At 38.3% G+C, this 23,114-nt stretch overlaps 1 protein-coding gene across 8 annotated transcripts in view; it reads left to right on the top strand.

Moving 5' to 3' along the window:
- TSPAN12 (tetraspanin 12) overlaps positions 1 to 23,114 on the top strand; it is a 62,858-nt gene that overhangs the window by 20,900 nt on the left and 18,844 nt on the right. For 5 of the 8 annotated variants that reach the window (XM_026713113.2, XM_087934053.1, XM_087934054.1 and 2 more), the window contains exons 4-5: positions 2,385 to 2,520; positions 22,836 to 22,910. In XM_026713113.2, coding sequence (XP_026568898.2) covers positions 2,385 to 2,520; positions 22,836 to 22,910 — 211 coding nt within the window. The remainder of the gene's footprint in view (positions 1 to 2,384; positions 2,521 to 22,835; positions 22,911 to 23,114) is intronic. The other 3 variants (XM_087934056.1, XM_087934057.1, XM_087934058.1) reach the window with 1 other exon arrangement.

The raw sequence follows: 23,114 nt of genomic DNA, 5'->3' as shown, positions 1-23,114 counted from the left end.
GCTTATCGCTACGAGATGGGTTAGGAAAATAACCATCTTTTATCTGCAAGGCTGATATACAAAGGATTGGTCATTATAGAAGAATTTCATCACAAATGTGAATCATGAAGATACCTGATGTACCAATAAATATACTTTGTTATGGATGTTTTGTGGAATTATCTATCTGCATCTGCACAGCTACAAATCCACCTCTGTGCATGAGACAGGAAACCATTTCTAAAAATTGAAATATGAAGCCAAAAAAATCTCTTCCTTCTTGTGCATTTTCTTTCTGTATTTTAAGTTCCATTTTTGGGTTCTTCCAAAGAGTGATGCCATTTTAAACACTTTTAAACAATCACCCGATTGATTTTAGTCATTTAAATCCAATAATCAAAAATCCAAAAATCACCAAGTAATCCAAATAATCCAAAGCTGTTTCTTCTTGTTTCTTGTTTCCACTTTCTCTTCCTGGGGTTCTGTTATCTTGTTATAAAGTTTCAGTTAAAAGGTATCTTTTAGGAATCTTGTTAAAGTTTCACTGCTAATTCCTTTTACTTCCAGGTGATCTCTATTTTTTCAGATCCCACCCTTCTGTTTTTTCCTTTTCTCTCCTTTCCATCTTTTAAAAGTTTTTGAATATCCAAAAATCTTTATTATCCCTTTGGCATTTTATTTTTAGCTTAAATGCCTATTAATGTCAAAGTGAATTTTTTCCAATTTCTTACTTAAGTCACTTAGCTGTCAATATGGGGAAGGAAAGAAAAAACCCCAAATCTTTTCCCTTCCCTCTCTCCTTCACCGCTTCAAAAATCTTCTTTGGGAACAATGTTATTCTTTATAGTTCAAATTCCAGGGTACGTTATGTTGTTGCTTTTTCAGTTCAACCCAGTCAGTCAAAACTTTCTCTTCTTATCTTCCTCCTGCACAATCTTTTCCGGTCGGGTTCTTCTTTGAGGTGGCCATTTCTGACCACCACTGCAACTGCCTTTGGGAAAGGGAGTAATGGCCAGCTGAGGAGGAGAGGTGCGGCTCTCCTCAACCCTGCTGGCAGTCTCCCTCCTCTTCACCTCTATGGGGTGGTTTTTGTCCTGAATCCAGCCAACTCGGGGCGCTCCAGCAGCGAGCATGGATCGAAACCGTGCACAATCGCAGATTTCAATCTGTTGCCAAAGAAGCCCAAAATCAGAAGCAAGCCAACCTCTTGTTCCTTACTGATATCATAAATGTCAGGATACTTTCAGATAAATGTTTCTTTATATTCCTACTTAAACCATGTTTAATTCTTTAATGAATAGGTTAAAGAGATTAAAACAAGGATTCAAGACAAAGATTTAGAAAAGACAACTTTAGAATAAAAGTTTCACTTACCATACAGTTATAACAGCAGAAGTTCCAAATAAATAAGAGTTGCTTAGTAGGTGGAACATGTCCTTTAAAAAAAACATATACCTGCAATAAAATTCTGCTTCATTCTGTCTGTGATGTATTTGGCACCCATCATAACCCTTTGATCTGTGATCTTCTGATTCTCTTCCTGCGTCATTTCAAATTGTTCAAGTCTTATTTTTGTCCTTTATGTGGGCATTCATTTACTCTGCTATAATTTGTTCTACCAAAACTGAGGAGAAGAATGTGTTTGCTGCACATAGGAGTAAAAAGTGTTGCATCCTTTATCATTAAAATAATGTGCAGTTTGACACCAAATCTTACCTAGTCCAATTTTCTAAATGTTGCTAGACAAATGTGTTGCAGAAGCATGCAGCATTGGCAAAAGTCATTCCTGAATGATTTATTTAGTGTGCTAATTAGAGAAATATACTACATCTAAACAGGGAAATTCTATTGTGACTGACTTGCAAAGAAAAAATTCAAGAAAATTAGCTCACTTTTCCCTCTGTCATCTGTGGACCAGAACTGCATTTCCAGAAGCAAACATTAAACTCTATTGTACACATTTCTGACAATTAACAAAGATGTGGTGAGAATTGGAACTGTTCTCAGAACAATTTCTCAGATTCTTTAATCTTCTGTTTCTTGGGAGATTTCATTGTAGCTTATACCTTACTCAGTTTACTTATCTCAAAGCAGTTTGATGTACACAGTGCATATTTCAAATTGATGTAGCAGTGTTAGTTGCTATTCCAAAGTTAATTACTAGATAATGAATGCAAGCAACTTTAGAGATAGATACTGTAGATAGATAGATAGATAGATAGATAGATAGATAGATAGATAGTTTCCATTTAGATTAAAAGGGCATTACCACCTGATAACACAATCTTTTTAATAAAAAAATAATTTCTGCATACTTTCCCCAGATGAATACTATTTTTTAAATTGCTTTGTAGGAAAGCTGGACTCCACTCTATAAACTTGATCTATGTTTCATTTGTTTTCAGAGTGGAGGAGGCAGTTGTGTCTACTTATTTTCCAGTTGTCCATCCAGTCATGATTGCAGTCTGCTGTTTTCTGATCATTATTGGAATGCTGGGGTATTGTGGAACAGTAAAAAGAAACCTTTTCTTGCTTGTATGGGTAAGATTTCTTTTTATTCATTGATGTGTCATTTAATGTTCAATTGAAGAAATGTTCTGTGTATGTGTGTGTATGTGTGTGTTTTAAAAAATAACTTGTTAATGGTCATTGCCATTAAAAACAAGTGCCCTAGTCTTAGAGGTTTTAGAGGTTCAAGGATCTGCCTAAGTTTCATAAAACATGCTAGGGGTATGCTCCAATAGCCAGAGGGTTCAAGATGTTTAATGTCTGAAAATCTACAACATTCAAAGCCCAACATTTTGCCCTTTCAAATCTTCTGGTCCCCACCTCCCATCTAAGAAGAGCCCAATGATTTGGTCTACGTGCATTGCAATGAGCTATGAAAGGCATGCTGATAGCCAACCTGTGGACTAAGCCAGTGGCCCCCAACCTTTTTTGTACCACAGCTTGGTACTGGCATCACAGAATGATCCATGGCCCGGTACCGGCATCAGCATGCATGATCAAGGCAAGGTGAGCCAAGCGACTGGCCAGCCAGCCGTCCCCCACTTCTCCCCGCCATCTTCAACTCCTCCTTTGTACCTTCTTGTGGTCGATGGGCTTTTCGGGCTCTTTCTTAATCTCCTCCTGAGTAACACGAGACTCCACCGCCATCAAAACGGCTCTTTGTTTGAAGCCGCCCCCCCCTTCGATGAAACTAAGGCGCAAGGATTCCTTCAGCACCCAAGCGGCGCTTTCCAACCGATGACCGGCAAGCTCACCCGGAAGCACTTTCTCAAGCGCCGTCGAAACAAGATGGCGGCGCCCAAGCAAAATAGGCGGCCCGGTACAAAATGATCCATGGACCGGTACTGGTCCGGGGCCCGGTGGTTGGGGACCACTGGACTAAGCCATGTTCTGTATTCACAATTCAGATTTTACCAAGGCAGGGACCAGCGTACAGGAATAAGATTTATTTATTTGTATTTATTTATATCTCCTTTAAAGAGGAACTCTGAGCGATGTACAACAAAATGTCAGAACACAAAAACAGTATGCAAAAATTAAAATGTTAGAATTACCATTTCAAGATTATTTTTTTTAGAAGGAGACAAGAATGATTAAGATCCGTTAGAAATTAATCAAACGGGCAAAGGGAGGGCTATCAGGCCACCAATCAATCCCACGACTGCATGCTTCTTTGGGTTTCCCATATGAAGCTACGGAGCATGTTTTAACTTCTTTTCAGGAGGTCAGAAGAGCGGGGGGCCTGCCTCACCTCCAGGGGGAGAATGCTCCACAGGGTGGTGGGGCAACAGATTATCAGACTGTTACCAGGGCCCATAAAGTCTGAGTGAGTTCATTGCTCAATCTCAAAATTCAGTTAGCCTCGCTTGCCCTCCATGTTCTTTAGCTGGGGCGCACTAAGCAAGAACAGTAATGAAACTAGAAAACAGCACCAATGTGCTTGCATTTGATTTACTCTTTTCTTTGGTCAGCAATGCATGCTGAAAAAGATCTTTAAAATAGTAGTTGATTACAAACAAAGTAAGAGTAAGAGGGTTTGCTGGCTGCAAAAGAAGGAGAAGAAGGAGGAGGAGGAGGAGGAGGAGGAGGAGAAGGAGAAGGAGAAGGAGAAGGAGAAGAAGAAGAAGAAGAAGAAGAAGAAGAAGAAGAAGAAGAAGAAGAAGAAGAAGAAGAAGGAAGAAGAAGAAGAAGAAGAAGAAGAAGAAGAAGAAGAAAGAAGAAGAAGAAGAAGAAGAAGAAGAAGAAGAAGAAGAAGAAGAAGAAGAAGAAGAAGAAGAAGAAGAAGAAGAAGAAGAAGAAGAAGAAGAAGAAGAAGAAGAAGAAGAAGAAGAAGAAGAAGAAGAAGAAGAAGAAGAAGAAGAAGAAGAAGAAGAAGAAGAAGAAGAAGAAATAGTTCCACATAATTCTGCAGCAGTCAGAATCCTATCCCTTCCATAACAAGCCCTTCAAAAATTTTAAGCCAGTGGGTTTTTCTGTTTTTGAAAGTCTCAGAATAATGTTTGTTATATAGTATTTTTGCAGGGCAATGAAAGAAACAACAAAATGAGCCAATGGAATGTAGTCCTTTCTATTTTTCCTCTTTTATTTGAAATGCCAGTGAAGAAGAAAACAAATATCCTAGTGATTGCTCTTTAACACAATCTGGAAATAAACACATGTACACTGTGTGTAGAGCAATCAAACTTCATTAAATCAAGCCTAGACATTCCTGAAGCTCTTAACCAACAATATTTCACTCCTAGGAGCCTAAAAAACAGCTCTTGTTGGCTCAACTGATAAGCAAAAAATAAATGATCTTTTCCTAAATACACTACATTTCTTGACTAATTGTTAAATGAGCTGTTTACTGTTGTAATGTGAAGATGCGCAAACAGGAATCAATAATTCATTCATCACACTAATAAAGAAAATGTAGTGGCTTAGACGATGAGCTTATAGTAAAACCAGATTAACTGAAGGATAAAGAAAACACAGTTGAAATGTTAAGATTTGTCTGCCCTTTTTATTTTCATTCTTGGTTTTTTGTTATTTTTTAGAACTGAGGAATTAGAGCACCTATGAAATTGGATTTACTCGAAAAGTTCAATCCTTCTCATTTAATTCAGTGTAAGATAAATGACATTCAGGTTTTTCTTTAAAAGATAATATTAATATATGCCAGTTATAATACAAATATAGGCCAAGCATGTCATATCAGGTATAAAGCAGTGTTCTCTGACCTACATAAGCCTCCTGTGAACCATATAGGAAACACAAGGTGAACAAATTCTACTTTATTTTAAAACTATATTAACAAAACCTTGCAAGAGATCTGAAGGCACTAACTTCCTGCCTCCACTTTTAACTGTTTGATCTATTAGGGTGAGCGCTTCCTAAGTTTCTTTCTTTGACTCTTAAGCAACCGAGGACTCGTACCTCTCTTGTCTGATTGTTTTCTCTTCCACCCTTTATGCAAGGTCATTGATGCATTCTGTTACAGTCATTGACTAATATTCACTTTAGTGATAAAAAGTGATGTACTACGGACAAGTAAAAAAGAGAGAGACACACACAGAGAGAAGGTAGTCCTTGGGTTATGATGGCAATTGGGATCAGAATTCCCACAGGTAAGCAACATGGTTGTAAAGCCCAATATCATATTATGACATTGCTCAGCCATAGCAAGCAGTCCCAGTTGCCATGGTTAAGCGAGGATGCTACGGGCTAAGCAAGGATCTTATGCAATCACAACGTATGCTTTCCCAACAGCTTCCCTTTGTGATTGCAACTTGCTGCAACAGTATAATTGCAATCAGCACCTGGCTCAGAGTCACATGACTGCAGGGATAGCGTGATAGTGGGAATTACAAGGACCGTCTAAGTGTCATTTGTTTCAGCCCTTTCATAACTGAACGGTTGTTGAACAAATTATGGTAGCTGGGAAAATTATATGTATGGTTGGAGAGATTGGGAAAATGCATGACGATACTTCAAGAAAAGCTCCACATTCTGAAGTGTAAGAGGAGAAGGCCAAAGAACACAAGGCAGACCCAAAAGAAGATGGAGACACAAAAATAAAGACACACTACAACATCAATTAACAATTGGTTGAGGCCACCAGAAGAGAAAGAGCCAGCACTTTGTATCTTCCTTAACACCTGAAATGATAAAAGAGGAAGCGAAGAAGAAGTTAAGAGGAATGATTCATTTAAGAAATGATAGTTTACAGTGGAAAAATCTGTTGCCTTTTCTAGTCCAGTGAAATCTGCAACATTACAATGGGAATATTTTTGAACATTGAAATCACATGGCTGATGCTGTTCATAGAATATCTAGTATGATTAAAAAAAACCCAGAAAATATAGCCACCGTAAAATATAAAACAATTATTAAAAGGCAAATTGATATATTTTCGCAATGTGCTAGTATCCAACTTATAATTGCCCTTTTTCTCTAGACAATCATATGCCATACAAAAACATATTTATTTTCTTGGGATATTTTTTATAAGTGTAAGGCTGTAAGTGGAGGCATAGTCTGAAATATGGTAGTACTTGCTTACTAATTGCCTCATGCTGCAACTATTCAAAGGTTTGGTACTAAAAGAACCCTCTGCAATCAATCTTCACCTTTACAGGAGTCACAGCGTCCAGCAGTCATGAGATAGTCATTTGTGAGCTTCATAACAGGCACACATTTATGACGGTTGATCATGTGATTGCCATTCACATACTTTGCAACCACCTTGCAACAAAGCACCTGTGCTTAGTGACTGAATTGGCAGTCCCAATTGTTGCTAGACTACCTAGTTGATTGCTCTGTGTCCGGGGTGTCAAGCTTGCATCGTCACGGCAGTGTCACGTGACATATCAGGACTTTCCCCCGCTTTGCTAAACCAGGCGGGGGCAGGGCCAGCATGTGAGGCATCCGGCCCGTGGGCCACGAGTTTGACACCCCTACTCTATGTCGAGTCTTTGCTTCATAATGTAGCAGCTCCAATATTTTCAGTAAAAAGTTACTAATGTCAGGCGGAATCTGTTTGCTAAAGGAGATAGTTTGGATTTCGCACATTGTCCTGGAGTGACCCTTGGCAGACAACGCATTGCACACAACCCCAAGAATATGAGATCACACCGATGTAATTTGGAGGCAAGATGACATGCCATAATTATTCTTAGGATGTGACTTCATAAATAAGGAAGGGTATTGAACCAGAAGGCCAATCTCTCCTATTTCCATACTGCTTACTTCCTACCCTAAATAATGTGAAATCATGCTACAATAATTTGGGTTTTTTTTGCCACTCAGTTTGAACGGATGTGATTTCAGCTTGTGTGGGGGAGCGTACGTGGAATTGAGGACAGTTATGAAAGTGGGTTGCCACCTCCTTGAAAATGAAAACAATGAGGAAAGGGGAGAAAAAAATTGGAGAGAGATTATAGTCCATTGGAAAACTAGTTAGCTAATACTTTCCAATTTAATGGAGTCAGAGTCCCAGGATTGTCATGTAGGGTCTAATATTGTCACAGTAATTATTGTGAAATTTGTGACATTAGAATTGGGATCCAATACTTTGGAGGCCGTACATATGAAATGTTCTACTGAAATGCTAGGTCAGATACTTGCAATGTTTATGGAAATATATTCAACATGTATGGTACTTGGTTATCTTTGTTTTGTGATTCTTTAAATCTATGAAACTAAAGCTGTGTAAGATCAAAAAAAAAGGAGGGAAGGAGTCTCACGTATAGCTTCCATAATACAGTCCTTTAGCACACATTTTCCAAGACTTTGGGAAGAAAAATCGCCACACAACCTTCTGAGAACGTTCCAATTTAAAACTAAGGGATTTTTTGGAGGCTGCATGCCTGGGTGTTTTTGTCTGCCATCTAATATTGTTCAAAATGACCAGGAGATCAGGAAAGAAATTAGGTGTTAATAAAATGGCTAACTGTAAACCTGGCCGTTTAGTTGAAGAAGTTAGCATACACTGAACATTAAGCTTTATGTCATAATTGTTAGATCTTTTTCTCGAAGGAAGCCATGCATTTGCCAAGGAAATTGTTGAGGAGTATAAATATCAGAGCAATAGCTTTGGGGAGCCTATTTTTTTTTTTAAAAAAATTCCCATTTACTTTTCTCTGAACTGTCTTTTCCATAAGCCCTTTGCAAAATACATTAAGTTGGAACCACTAATGTTTTGCCTGTTTAATGAATTTTTTTTTTGCATAAGCCTTGTTGATTTAATAGGAGAATGTGCTGAAGCAGTACAGTGAAGTATAGTTTAAATTGCTGACCGCATAATTAATAATTTCTTCCTTTCTGCAATGTTAAGCTTTATGAACACCTGTGAATTAATTTCACTATTGCTATGAAATTGAGCTAGTACAAAGAACAGGTTTATAGTTCTGCTTTCCTTTTTATTATTTTTAGCAGATCTAAAAATAAAAGCAAATGGGATAAGCAGGGTAATAATGGTAATTCCCTTCTTTTACAGGGACAATTTTGTGTTGTTTGTTTTTTCTCACTAAGATAGTCTGGTGTTTAACATAATGGCATTTCAGTAGAACATTAAAATCTCAGAGAGAAAAATAGGCTATCTGTGTTGGTGGGGGTCAGCCCTCCAAGCTTCAGTGAATGATTAAACTTCCATTTAATTCAATGAGAATATGGTCATGGGTGACTCTTTCAAGATTAGCTTATCTCAGAACAATCTCTTTTCCTGAATATTGAACATTATAGACAGCAATAACTGTTTTCTATTATATAGCAGCGATGTTCTGATAATAGCATGAAATCCTGCATGGTAAAGTGAGACAATCACATGAATATCATTACTAATTTCTTAGTCTTTTTCTGTGATTTGATTTATCTAATATAGGTACTTTTTTTGTAATCTTGAGCTCTTTTTGTATTGCACCAATGAAGTTCTTTTAAAATAATTTTTCTACCTTTCGTTCAATTCTATGGCTTCTTGTCTCTCACTCTTGCTATTTGTGTGATGATGATTTGTGAGCTATTTTAGCTCTCTTCCAAGGAAAGTACCACATTTTTACTTCTATATCTATACCCAGTTCCAGTACATTATTTATCACGATTGTAGAACCTTCATTTTATTTCTCTGAAATTTGCTATACAGCAATTGTTTGTATGCAACTCTAAATGGATTCAGTCTCAAACAATAATACTGTTATTGCAATAAAGGCTATTGCAAACCTTTAAAATCATTGATGTCACTTATGTCTAAAAATCTAATGAAATAAACTTCATCCTAACCTAATTGTCCTATGGATTTTGTCTTGTTGAATAAAAGCAGAAGTGCTAGAGCCATTTATGTGTTTATTTTTGCCATATTGGGCTAGATACTGACATTGAAAGTACCTTTATCCACAGAACTAAGTTACCAGTTAGAATGGAGAAAGAGATTAACTGTTTCCAAAGATGGACAGATTGGCTATACACAGCTCCCACTGATACAGTATTTTTTAAAAAAATGGCAAAAGCCAAATCTTGATGGAATCCATACTTCTGACTATGTTGGCTTGTTACAGATACAGAAATGGTCTATATCAGTCCATGTCAAACTCAGTCGTCATGGTGGCATCATGTGACATACTGGGATTTCTCCCCCTTTCGCTAACTGGGCGTGGGCATGGCCAGCATGTGACGCATCCGGCCCGTGGGCTGGGAGTTTGACAGCCCTGGTCTATATTCTTCAATGGAATGGAAAATGACATTTTTCATACGAAAGACATAATCTTTCTGTAGCCATTTGCTTTATACTACAGAGTTGAGCAGGGCTCCGATTAAGCTTTGAATGTGCTCTATATTCCACATTGTTGGGTGCTCTTGCTACTTTTAATGTTTTAATTAGGTAATAAAAGTAAGTATCATTGTGTGATAAAAACAGAATGTGTGTGAAAGTCTTACTGGAGTTTTTCTTAAAAAGCGACATAAGAAAGTAGGGTTTTATTGTACCCAACAGAATAGAATACAGAATAATCGAATTGAAAAGGACCCTAGAGGTCTTTTGGTCAAACTCCTTGCTCACGCAAAAGATCCTACACTATTTCAGACAAGTGGCTGTCCAGTCTCTTCTTAAAAGCCTCTACTGATTAAGCACCCACCATTTCTGAAGGCTTATTGTTCTCACTGTGAAGAAGTTTCTCTTTCATTCTCGGTCGCTTCTCTCCGTGATTAGTTTCCATCCATTGTTTTTTGTCTTACCTTCTAATGCTTTGAAAAATAGGTTTGGGCCTTCTTTGTGGCAGCCTCTCAAATATTGAAACACTGCTACCATGTCGCTTCAGTCATTTTCTCTAGATTAACCATACCCAATTCCCACAACTCTTTTTCATAGTCTCTAGGCCCCTAATCATCTTAGTTGCTCTCTCCACTCTTTCCAAAGTCTCAGCATCTTAAAAAAAAAATCTGTTAGGAAGAGATGATGATACAGATCTCTTCAATAATAACCTTTCTCAAGAAAATGGGTGAAAAATAAATGTTTGGCAAATAAGCACTGGCAGTCCCTTAATGGACAGGTGAAGGGTTTTTACTTTAGCCTTGGCCTAATCTTACCATTTTACAGTGAATATGTAAATTGACTTTCTTTTGTAATAAGCCAGACCAAAAATGTATAATAAATGTGTTGCTGTATTAATTTTTAGGCTCTCTTATGATTGGATGTGCAGACAGAGCCAAATATGTGAGGGCATCAGATAAAATCCAGAGATTTGTGTGTCTTGCAGCTAAGGCTTGCATTCATGCCATAAATTCTGGGTTGAATTGCCTCAGGGTCTTCTGAAAACCTCAATACTGAATAACTTTCTATAAAACCCTATTGAGTATATAGATTTGGGGTTGTTTTAGCAATCCCCTCTTTGCTTACAAAAGTGTTTTTCCACAAGACACGTTAGATTTGAGACAGATGAAAAGATGCTTCATTTCTGTTCAATTATGCAAGAATACATGGATAAATATTAGGAATTAGGCATGGCTGATTGAGTAACAATTATTCTTCCTTAACCCAACCCAACTTATTATAGGACTGTTGTGAGGAAAACAGGAGGAAGAAAGAATACTATGTATGTTCGTTGCCTGTAATTTTTTATAAAAATGAAAAAAGGCAGGTTTAAAATCTAAAATATAATAAAAAATTAAAAAAAATCATTAAGTTGAAAAATGATAAAGTATATAGTTTATATATAAGGCAGGCAAGGAAGCACCATACTTTTGTGGAAATATATGCATTTTTTTGTAAAATAACCTTTACTTTTAAAAAAGACACTCTGTAAATAAACAACTTGATTGTATCTGTGCTTATCTTAAATCTGAACAAATAATTCCAGAATGAGTGAAACATTTAGTTTGCCACTGATTTCCCTGAAGAGAAAAGCTACATTTCCTTTGTTGACCTAAGGTTGCAATTTCATTTATAGCTTATCTGTTGTGGAACAAATTTCTTTCTAAGGATCTGCTGACATTAATTTCTTCTCTGAATGGTTCCTCCTCCCTTCCCAGTTTGGGAAAACATATTTCACCAGGCATCTAAAAGAAACCAGATTTTGATTTGGCACTCAAGAATTCAAGTTTCAATTATTTTAATCAAATCTAAAATTAGTATCTTCCAGAGGGATCTGTGTGCAAGTTTCCTAGGCTTTATTAGATTTTAATTACAGTTGGAGTAATAGTAATCTTAGGCTAAAAAAGCAGGGCTGTTGGGAGGTTTTTGGCTCAACTTTTCCTTCCAAATTTGTTTTGGAAGTAAATAATTTTTGAGAATGCTGTGTGTTAAAAGAAATTGTTAGCTGGTGGGAAATCACAATTTTAAAAAATTGGGAATGTTTTGCATATCGTATATGTCAGTTTTTTTTATTTTATTTCTCTAAATATTTTATTCTGTACACTATAGCATCTCTAATCACTGCTGAAGTAGAGGACAACTGAATCCATACACTGCATTGCAATGTAAAAACAGAATCCAAATTGAATTATTCAACCTTATCACCATCATTACATTATCTCTAGTCCTTGAAATCTTTGTTACTGAGTTTAGGAAAAGCATGTGAAATATTTACAAATACGTTTTAGGTTGTTCTTCTGAATAGGAAGCTAGATATTCCAATCCATTCTCATTTTCTTCTGGCTTCTTTCTCGTTTGCCCAGTATTAACATTTGTCCAATTAACTTGTTTGGTTATCCTTGGATTATTTTAAAAATCTGCTACTAGGGATTTTAATACCTCATTAAACCCTCATGTTTATTTGCTAATGTCTGACTCCTGAGTATATTAACTATATAAATGTAAGTCTTTGAAAAATAGACTTAACTTCGTTCCCAGCTTGGTCCATTGGACTAAAAATTGTAAATGAACAAACATGTCCTTACCTTTATAAGCTGCAAGTATGAAGATGGAAGACAATGCGGAGAATTCTTTAGTCAGTATTTCTACGCTTCTTCCTTTCTTGAGAAACTGTGGGCACTCATAGACAATGAAATTCAAGGCCTTTCATGCCTTTCTGAGCTGAGGCTACAGCAACCACTGAGAGGGAGGTAATCATCCAGGCTGTGATATCAAAGCAGTTCATTCAGGAGTATGGGGAGAAATAGGGCAAGCAAATATGAGAGAGAAAGGAAAGAGATGGGGTAAGAATGTGAAAGTGAATATGATTCCTATGGTATCTGTGCGTGTGTATGTGTGTGTGTGTGCATCAGTGCCTGACTTCCAAGCAATCTTGGCCCCTGATGACCACATACATAAATCTAAGATAGAAATAGAACTCACAGTCTTCTGACTTCTATCCCAGTACCTTTAATTATTATTCTAAACTGGCTTTTTTCATACATTTTTTTGCCTTTCTAGAGTTTTTCTCACAAGTGCAGGGTTCCATATATTTTCAGGTCAACCAAGTATTGACACATTGGGCTACAGGAATTGACCAAACTGATTTGTCACCCAAATCTGACTTCATGACTGAGAGAGTATGACTGGTCCAAAATCAGCTAGCTGGGCAGATTAGACCTCCCAATCTCCTGGTTTTCTACCCTGGTACCTTAATGACTAGATCAAAACTGTCTCTCTTCATACAAATACTAATGATAACGAGTACTTTATGCTCAAGAATGTGTGCCTATGCATGTGTTGTATATTTAAATTGCTCTAGAATATCATGGGAATGATAGGCCCTGCATATATAGTATTGCTAAACTACAACTCTCAATTACACATAGTATGACCAAAGATATAAATGATGGTGAATCTTTCACCAATTCTCGAGGGCATAGATATCTTATCCTTGCTCTTTCATCTCCTCTAGAGAGGCCCATTATTTATTTATTCATTCTAGAAAACGGCAATTTTGCTGATAGAAATTTGTACGTATAATTGCATAGAACACACACTCATCATTCCTAACATCTATATCCTGTAAGTTTCTTATTTACCTTATACATGAGAATAATATACAGATAGTCTTTAGCTAATGTATATAATTGCGACTGGGATCTCTGTTACTAAGCAAAAACCACATGACCATTTTGACTTGAAACAGCAGTTTCGGTTCCAGTCATTAAGTGAATTGTGCATGGTCACTAAGCATTATATCATATGATCATGCTTTGCAACTTCCTGCTAGCTTCCCATTGACTTCACTTTTTGGCAGCTGGCAGAGAAGGTTGTAAATTATGACCATATGACACTGACCATTATAATTGTGTAATAGTTGCCAAGCACCCAAATAGCAATCACTTAACTTCAGGCTGTGATGGCTGCAACTTCAAGGATTGTCCCGAAGTCTTCTCAATCGGCTGTTGTAAGTTTGAATGAGTAGTTGCTAAGTGAGGACTATTTGTACATGCCCCAATCTATCCTGCCATGTAATACTGAGACCTTTTGCAACAGGAGCAGATTACTGGTAATTTCAGTCAATAAACCTATTGACACATCGCTCATTTTATGCAGATCTTCTTTTATTGGTTTAATACTTGCTGGTCAACAATGCATGACTATGATTGACAGAACCTTTCATTAGTTCATCACTGCCAAGCCATAATGAGCATGAGATTTTACACATTGTCATTTTTCCCTCACACAGATGCTCCAAAGATTCTAGGATTTGCCTATGGTCAAGACAATTCAATCTCAATCTATTATTTTTATTTGGAGGAAATTATTTGAATGATTTTGAGGCAATAACAAATGCTAAATAGTTGATGCTTTTGAGCTCCCCCCTTTTAATTAATGGTAGAGGCCTCACCCAATTAATTTGGTATAGTCCTAGAAACCACACTGATGAGACAGAATAATATTGTCAGTAGGGATTGTGGGTAAAATAAGAGAAGGCAGCTTTCATCATTTGTTCTTTATTTGTATATACAGTAACATTAGGTGGTCATGTAGGTTGGAGATAAGAACATATTGCCTTTGAGAAATGCTGATTAATTTGTTATGATGAATTTTCTCATTCTGCACATGGAGGAGGGGAGGGAAAGAAGGAACAAAGGGAAGGAAAGAAAGAAAAAAGAAAAGAAAGAAAAAGACACTGGAACTTAAGTTTTCTTGCTGTTAAGTGCTTTTATTTTGAAAGAAACAAGTGGTTTAAAAAACTCTTAGATCACTTCATAGTAGCACAAAGTTCTTGACTAAGTCTCACCATAGAAATTGCACAATGTTATATTTATGCAGCCTTCCTATAAGGCACAAAACCACCGAAATGAAGGATCTCGTTTTCTTCTCTCATTTAGCCATGAATCACATCAGCCAATATATTGAACATAAAAGGAATGACTGATTTTTTGCTTATGGGATGTTTTTTCACACTTCCCCTCTGGTAATGCTTGCTTGCTTGCCTCATATGTTATTGTGAAGTCAGCCTATGAGACATATTGCCCGCATGTTGATCACTGATCAGTGAAATAAAAAAGCAATAATAAAGTGCAAGGTGTGCCTTGGGAAATTAATTTCTAGTAATGCTGTTAACAGTGACAGAAAAGAGGAAGTACTAAAAATGTTTACTATAAGAAAGATTGTATATTTTGAGGAGGAAAAAAACCATTAAAAATGATTATGTGATGACTTTCCCCCATTTACTGCAAACAATTCTCCTAAGCTGATCTTGAAGATATAATGATTTCGCTCCCGTATTGCTTTTTTTTTCTAAATGATGGCTAGTTGTGGTCTTTGATTTAGTTCAGTTTACAAATCTGGCAGGGGGAAAGCTTCAGTCTGTTCTCCCATTTGTTTTGACCAATGCATTAATTCCACTGTGTACTCAGAAGGGCTGTATTGATAGGACACGCTCTTTTGCTGTAAATTTGTTTAGCTTTGTTCTATTCATATGTAGAAGAGTACGGGTAGTCCTCAAGTTGCAACCACTTGTTAGGCCACAGGTCAGAGTCACAATGGTGACGAATGAGGGGGATTTGTGATGGGTCCTCAGAGTTCACACCCTATGGTCATGGCAAATGATTACAATGTTACAGCAAGACATGATCATGTGATTGTTATTTCTAGCATTCCTTGTAGTTTCTTAGAAGCAAAGTCAGTGGGGAAGTTGGCAAGAAGACTCTGGCACTAAAAAACAAAGATACTTCACTATATTATGTTAGCTGGGAATGTTGGTATAATTGGATTGACCAAAGATAAATTATATTTTATAAGGCATAAGAGAAAAATATTAACCTACAACAATGAGGCAGCGATATAAGCAAAGAACAGGTGTGTGAACATGACACAAATTAAGGTTATGGAAAAAAGACCATGCAAACTGTAAAAAATAAGAATGCTTTTGACTTTCTTCCTTTCCTTTTTCTTTCTTTCTCTTCTTGTTCTTTTTCTCTCTATTTCCCTTTCTCTCTCTTCTCTAAATTTTTCTTTTTTTTGCTTTCCTTTCCCCTTTTCTTTCTTCAGCTTATTTGTGTATGTATTGTCGGTTGGTTTTAATTGTAAAATTAATAAACTATATTTTTTTTAAAAAAAGAAACAAAGTCAGTGGGGAAGCTGGCAGGAAGTTGCTCCTACTCTAATATTTTTTCACCAGCTCAAGGTTTCTAGCACCTATTAGCACTTGCCCCATGGCACTGTGCTCCGTAGTGCCTATTCTCCCATGATACCTGTACATCTTCTTGCATTCCCTAGTGCCTGTCCTCAGTACCCATCCATAACTCTGCGACTGACATGCACCCAGCTGCCCTCTCTCTAGTACCTGCTTATGGCATGTGCCCACTTTCCAATACTCCATAGCACCTCCCTACATGTTATTTTAACAAGCATACTTGGATACTAAGATAGAATTAAATTCTAGTAGGGGTAGATAAATATACAAACAAACTTAACCACAGTTAAATCAGGAGATTTAGGGACACGATGGCTCAGTGGCTAAGACTGTGGTTGATCAGAAAGGTCGTCAGTTTGGCGGTTCAAATCCCAAGCACTATGTAATGGAGTGAGCTCCCGTTACTTGTCCCAGCTTCTGTCAACCTAGCAGTAAAAGCATGTAGAAAAATAGGGACCACTTTGGTGGGAAGGTAACAGCGTTCCGTGCACCTTTGGCGTTTAGTCATGCTGGCCACATGATCATGGAGACATCTTTGGACAGCGCTGACTCTTCAGCTTTGTAGTGGAGATGAGCAATGCCCCCTAGAGCCTGAAACGACTAGCACATATGTGCAAAGGTAACTTTTATTTTTACCTCAGGAGTAGATAAATATACAAAAAATTTAACCGCTGTTAAATCAGGAAATAGAGAGAAAATATAAACAAAGGCAATGTTATCCAACAGATCAAAGTAGCATTGGGAAAAAAAAAACTTTCCCCAATGGCTATGTTTTCCCTGCCAACGTCACCATATGGTTTCCTTTCTCTCAGAGCTTTGGCAGCCAGTCAGAAAACCAGTTCCTATAGTGCCTACTACTCTGAGGACCTGCATCCCACATTGTCTTAAAGTGGCTTTAAGAACAATAGGGCTTTCTCCCAAAGCAACAGTAAAGTACTGTCATCCAGAACAGCTTGCTATCTTAAAGAAGTGTTGATTACACTGTCAAACCACATTATGTCTTGGCAATTCTCTTGTCATAAGAAATTGGAGAAGGAACGAGGTGGGGTGAGGAATGTTTCCTAGGGTGCCAGTAAGTGGCAGCAGAAGACCCAGAGGTCTTTACCAACACTTTCTCTGCTGGAGAACACATGGAATTGGGTTTGGAGTTGTGGAACCAAAGCAGCTGTCCCCCATTTCTTCCTCTTGACAAGGGAAAAAAATATGGAACTGGCTCTGTAGCCAGCAGCCCTAGAGTAAAGCTGTATTCCAGAAGACCACTAGATAAGTGTATACAAAAGCAGTTCTAAGATGGAAGGATGGGCATATGCGGACTGGAGAGCAGGTCAAACCTTGTGGGAATGGAAGTTGGGAAATTGGCTTTTCAACTGTGGAGAAGCAGCTTATTTTGGTGCCATGAGAACTGGTGCCGAAAAGACTTTCTCATTCTTCTTTTCCCACAACTGCTGCTAGCCGTGGGTTGGCAAGTGTGTGTGTGAGAGAGGGTTTGTTATCACTGTGGGAAAGCCCTGACTCTTGTCACTGCCAAAAGGAAGATGGTCTTACAAACCGATGACCAGGAATCATATTAGGTTGCCCACAGTCACTTTGGTTTGATGCACTTCGGAGGGACCAGTTGGTATCACTTAGGTAAGAGGAAGCTGGGAGGTACTTCTTTTGAACTGGAAGAAGAAGATGCCGATGGTGGCGGGTTAGGGATGGATTGGAGATGCTAAATGACTGTTGTTAGGGATACACCCTAGCAGGATCTGCAGGGCAGTCAGTCAGGCAGGCAAAATATGTGAGATAAACGTTTTTGTAGCTTACACTCAGTAAAACAGATACACAGTGCTAATTAAACAGTTTATTCTAGTAAGAGTTATAGCATAGTCAAACAGTCCATATATCATTCACTAGTTCAGTCCATCCAGGGATTATTCAGTTGCAAATTCCAGTGTCGAAAAAGAGAGGTCAGTAAACTTACAAATATCAGTCCAGTAATATATCTCCTCGCAGTAGAGATATGAAGAACTCAAAAAACTCCTCTCTTCCTTCAGCAACTCAGCAGTAGGGGAAACACGCAGTTAACAAACCATCAATCCATGCAATCCAGTAATTGTCAGGTTCTCTTGCTCCCTCTTATGGTGGTTTCACACCGCACCCAAAATTACATGCTTTGCAGTTTTAAAGTGACACACACTTAAACTTACAATCATAGTTTATATATATTATTTTACCCAAACTACATTAGGTAACCTATGTTATTCCTAACAACTGTAGGGCATTTTCACACCACTGCAAGCAAGAACAATAGATCAGCCCATAGTCATCAAATAGTCTGCATGCCCTTCAATCCACTACAATATATTTACTTGAACTTGTTATTCAAAATGCAATAAGTAATATAGGTAGTCCCCGACTTACAACAGTTTGTTTAGTCACCATTCAAAGATGCAACAGCACTGAAAAAAAAAAAGTGACTTATGATCAGTTTTCATACTTGCAACCATTGAAGGATTCCTGTGGCCATGTGATTAAAATTCAGATGCTTGGCAACTGGAATATATTTATGATGGTTGCGGTGTCCCGGAGCGTTTTGATCACTTAGGTTAGAAAATGAGGCAAAACTCAATGAAATGTCTTGCTTAGCAACATAAATTTTGAGCTCAATTGTGGTCATACGTTGAGGAATATCTCTATTTACTGGAGCTTGCTTCTATGTACTCAAGATTTTATGCAAGTTAAGGCTCTTTCTATTAGAATTTAATCTCTGTTCTATTACTCCTTGTATTCATAACAAGTGGGAGTAGTATATAAGAGAACAGTAAAGTTCCATGTACGTATTCTGGTGTTTGGACTTAAAAAGAGAAACTTAAAGAATATGCTAGTATTAGTGAAGTTTTGCAGCTCAATTTCCCTTCAGTTGGAAGCTAACAGAAATAATTTCTTATATCTATTCTGGAACTTGACCTAATCATCACATAGCTTAGGCTGACTTTTAAAAAGTCGAGACAGTATAATGACAATTTGGTATTGTAAGACACAGGCCCGTTGGTTCAATCTCATTAGCTCACAAAATGGCCTTAAATAAACTACTCTCTGTGATACGAATAATAATACTATATCCTTGCTGGTTGCTGCCATTCTGGAGGGAGCAGGTTGCTGGAGCTGAATTCATTGCATGCTTTCTCTTTTGTTGTAACTTTGGGCATTTTGGGGAGGGACTGGAAGGATGGGATTCTTCCCAGCCCCAGCCAGCTTAACCAAGGTTGCAATACCCCGAGATTGAACAACTATCAAGTTAACGCCTCAGAGTTTCTCAAAATGCCTTTGCGGCATATTATTGGCTCCTAGGGGATTGGGTGAGGCTTGAAGAGGAAAAAATAGCTTGATGTTTTGCATGGGCGTTTCAGATTCTGTAATCACTTTCTTTCAGTAAAAATTTCCTTTTGAACTGCTACCATTTGAAGAGTCACACTTTCTTGAGAAGATAGAGCTGTGGTAGGTCCTTATATTAGGCAGAATCTGCAAAGTGGTCAACGTGGAGAAGCACACAGCCCTACCATGGGGACCATGCAAACCATGTCCACCCAAGGCAGCATCCAAGAAGAAGCTGAATGTTGGGGGAAAGCCTCCAGTAAGACTCATCAAGGAACAAAGGCTGGAGGATGGACAGAGGAAGCTACAAGCCTGGGGAAATCAGCCAAGCCCAGATGGTCCATCGGCGGCAGGAAGAAAGATGACTTGGGAGGGGCGGACCAAGGGAGTCACCCTCATCCGAGGGAGCCGCCAATGTGACTGGAAAGAAGAATTGGAGGAAGAGGAGGAGGAGGTGGAAGGGGATGAACCCGATCATGCTGATCTCCTCATGAAGCAAGCCATGTGTTGCATGATGGATGCATTCGAGAACCTGAAAGCAGGGGAGGCATTGCTGCAGATGTCAAGTGATGGTGGCTTCTGGAGCCAAGCCAAGGAGTAGGAAGGGAGACTCTCATCCCTCAATATCACAGCCGTGGTGTCTGCCACCCCGGCCAAGACTGCTGCAGCTAAGGTATTTCAGCCAAGAGATGTCAAGGGCCCCAACGTTCAAAGGTGGAGCAAGGTCTCAGAGGCAGTTTGAAGCTGCCTTAGCTGGCCATAAAGCCAGAGACTGCATAAAGACTCCCCAGCAAGGGAACAGTCTGACGGCTGAATATACAGAGGAATTCCATAACCTGGTGTGCTGTCTCGACTGGCAGGAAGACATCCTCGTGAGCTGTTTCAAAGATGGGCTTAAGGATAACCTGTACGCCACATGGGTTGTGAGCTCCCCCCCCCGCCTCCACAACTGGTCTGTGCTGGCCAAGGAAGTGGAAATCGACCAGACTTGAAACAAGTATCGTTTGGCCACAAATCCTGAAAGAAATCACCCCCTAAGAGGAAGAAAGAGTCAAGCAAAGTGCAAATCCAGCTGGCATGCCCCACCGCTGACTTCAAGTATGGCAGAAAAGGCCACTAAGCTGCTGAGCAACTACACCAGCTGCCCAGTGAAGAGAGTGGACCAGACCCTACGAAGCCTACGAAGCTGCTACCTTATAGAAAAGAAATGGCTCTGAAAAGGATGGAGGTCATAAGAGTTCACCCCCTTGCCCAATAGAGAGGAAGGAACTTCGACCCCACCAAACAATGACATGAAATCTGACAACTACAGCTTAATGTGATGTCTCTTTCAGGGGGCAGCATGTCAGGTCCCCAATGGGATGCTGCCATTCTGCAGGTGGAAGGGGGCTGAATTCTTTGCATGCTTTCACTTTTGCTTAACCTGAGGGATTTTGGGAGGGGCTGGATGAATAGGCTGCTTCTCAGCCAGAGCCAGCTTACCCAAGGTCACAGTGCCCTGAGAGTGAACTACTATCAAGTTAACATCTCAGAGTTTCTCAAAATACCTTTGTGGCATATTATTGAGTACCGGTGAACTGGGGGATTGGGTGGGATTTGAAGAGGGAAAAAAGCTTGATGCTTTGTGCAGCTTTTCAGATTCCACCTGACTTCTTTGCAATCACTTTCTCTCACTTTCCTTTTGAACTGTTATCGTTTCAAGAGTCGTGCCTTCCTGAGAAGATAGCTGAGGCAGGACCTTACACATACTGTCTAAAACAATACTACCAGTTCCTGCTAAGTTCTCATTCAACTTTATTCATTACTACCACCTTCTTGGTGACAAGTGTTGCTATAGGTCCATAAACATTTTTGCAGCTCGATTAATTTAGCAGAACAGCTGATCTTTTGCATCGAGTTCACCTTTGTCCATTAATTTCAGTGGACTTCATTCCAGAGTAACTCAATAGACCAGCTAATTTTACTTGTCTGTGTTAGAAATTCAAAGTTCATACAAGGCGCCATGGTAGAAAAGAACATAATCCCTTGAGCGATATTGCCAGGTTGAGGTGAATGAAGTGAGTGGTATAGCAGTTCTTGTGCTTTTACATGGCCTTGTGCAAGTAATATATGGAATTTGATGTAATTTTGAAGCTGATCAGAGTCACCTGAACAGAGATGGACGGCAAATAATTTTGATAAACCGATAAAATCATTTTTCCATGTTGTATAAGGCATAGAATCATTCTTTTTTATGGATGGTCGGTTACGCACATAGAATGAAGTTTCTAATTTTTATGGCTATCATCTTATATTTTAGAAATCAAGACTGGCTTATTTAGAATTCTTACTGCATGATTATTTTTTAACATTCTGCAAAAATTATTTGTTTGCTTGTAAAATTTCCAGGGGCTTGAAGTAGCTTTTTGACTATTTTCATTTGTCCAGTCTGAAGCCAAACTAGAAGTGGACAAGTTGGATGGTTGCTGATAAACAGCAGTCTTATAATGTGGTTGATAACAGGATTAGATTTGCCAGGGCCAAAACGGTTGTAAGGCTATCCCTAGACATGCTATTTGCATATCTAATTGGGGAATTCTGAGAGTTCAAGTCCACATATCTTACAGTTAGCAAGGTTGAGAAACATTGGGTTGGCGGAAAATGTAACATGGCTTTGTGACCTTCGCATGGGGAGTCCAAGGGAGCACCCACCCTTCGCCTTTTCAGTTGATTTTTTAACAGGACTTAATTATTCGTGCCTCCTTCTAAAAATTGCTTAATGTTGACATGTTAATTCTAACATTTTAATTTTTATATATAGATTTTATATGCTGGCATTTAATTGTACACTGCCCAGTGTAAGAGATGGACAATTCAGAATTGTGAAAAATTAATAAATAAGTGGACTTGGGGAGAGTTTTCATTGGAATCATTGCACTCCATCCCTATTGCCTATTTCCTTAGTGCTATTCCACCTTACCCCCCGTTTTTCACGAGGCTGCTATTCAAGTAAAGAATAAAGATACTTTTGAGACAGATTCCACTCTTGTTGATTAAATGGAGCACTCCCTAATGCAGTCTTTCCCTTTCAAAAGTGCAAAATTTTTCTTTTTTCTTTTGTTCAAGGTTTTTTTTTTTAAATTACAGTCTAGTCTCCAGCTCCTCTTTGGGAATCTCGTCTATGGCTTAGCCAAGGCTAACCCTTCTTGGCTTCTAAATGTAGACAAGGGCAGTTTTCTACAACCACAACAAAAAAGAACATTTAGGAAATTAAGACCCAACTAGTTTGCTCAACAATACAGCCCAAATGTTTTAGATTTTTAAAATAGTCAAAATCATGCTTGCTTTGTGCTTTTGTTTAAAGGAGCTATATATTTGTTTCTTTGTGGGGTTGCATGGCTAGAAAAAACACCCTTCTAAGACTGACTGTGGTTTAAAATAATAAAAAATGGAATGCTTTTTTCTTTTTTTGTTCTGCAGTATTTTGGAAGTTTGCTTGTGATATTCTGCATTGAACTGGCGTGTGGTGTTTGGACCTATGAACAGGAAATTACAGTGAGTATGTGTATAGGAAAATTGATCATGTTTAGAGATTTGATTCTTTTAAATATTCAATTCTTGATATAATTCCTTTCTTCAAATATATGATGTTTTATTGAACATGAAAGTAAATTCTATGAAAATTACTTGGAGTGAGATTTAATGGGATCCAATTGGGATCGATCTTAGGTGCCTTATTATATAAATGGAAATTTTTGT

Source organism: Pseudonaja textilis, chromosome 5 (genome assembly GCF_049901715.1).
Source record: "Pseudonaja textilis isolate UNSWEBS1 chromosome 5, rPseTex1.2, whole genome shotgun sequence".
In the NCBI taxonomy this organism is placed as follows: Eukaryota; Metazoa; Chordata; class Lepidosauria; order Squamata; family Elapidae; genus Pseudonaja; species Pseudonaja textilis.
The sequence above is the reverse complement of the archived record's forward strand: the minus strand, read 5'-3'. Positions and strand labels throughout refer to the sequence as shown.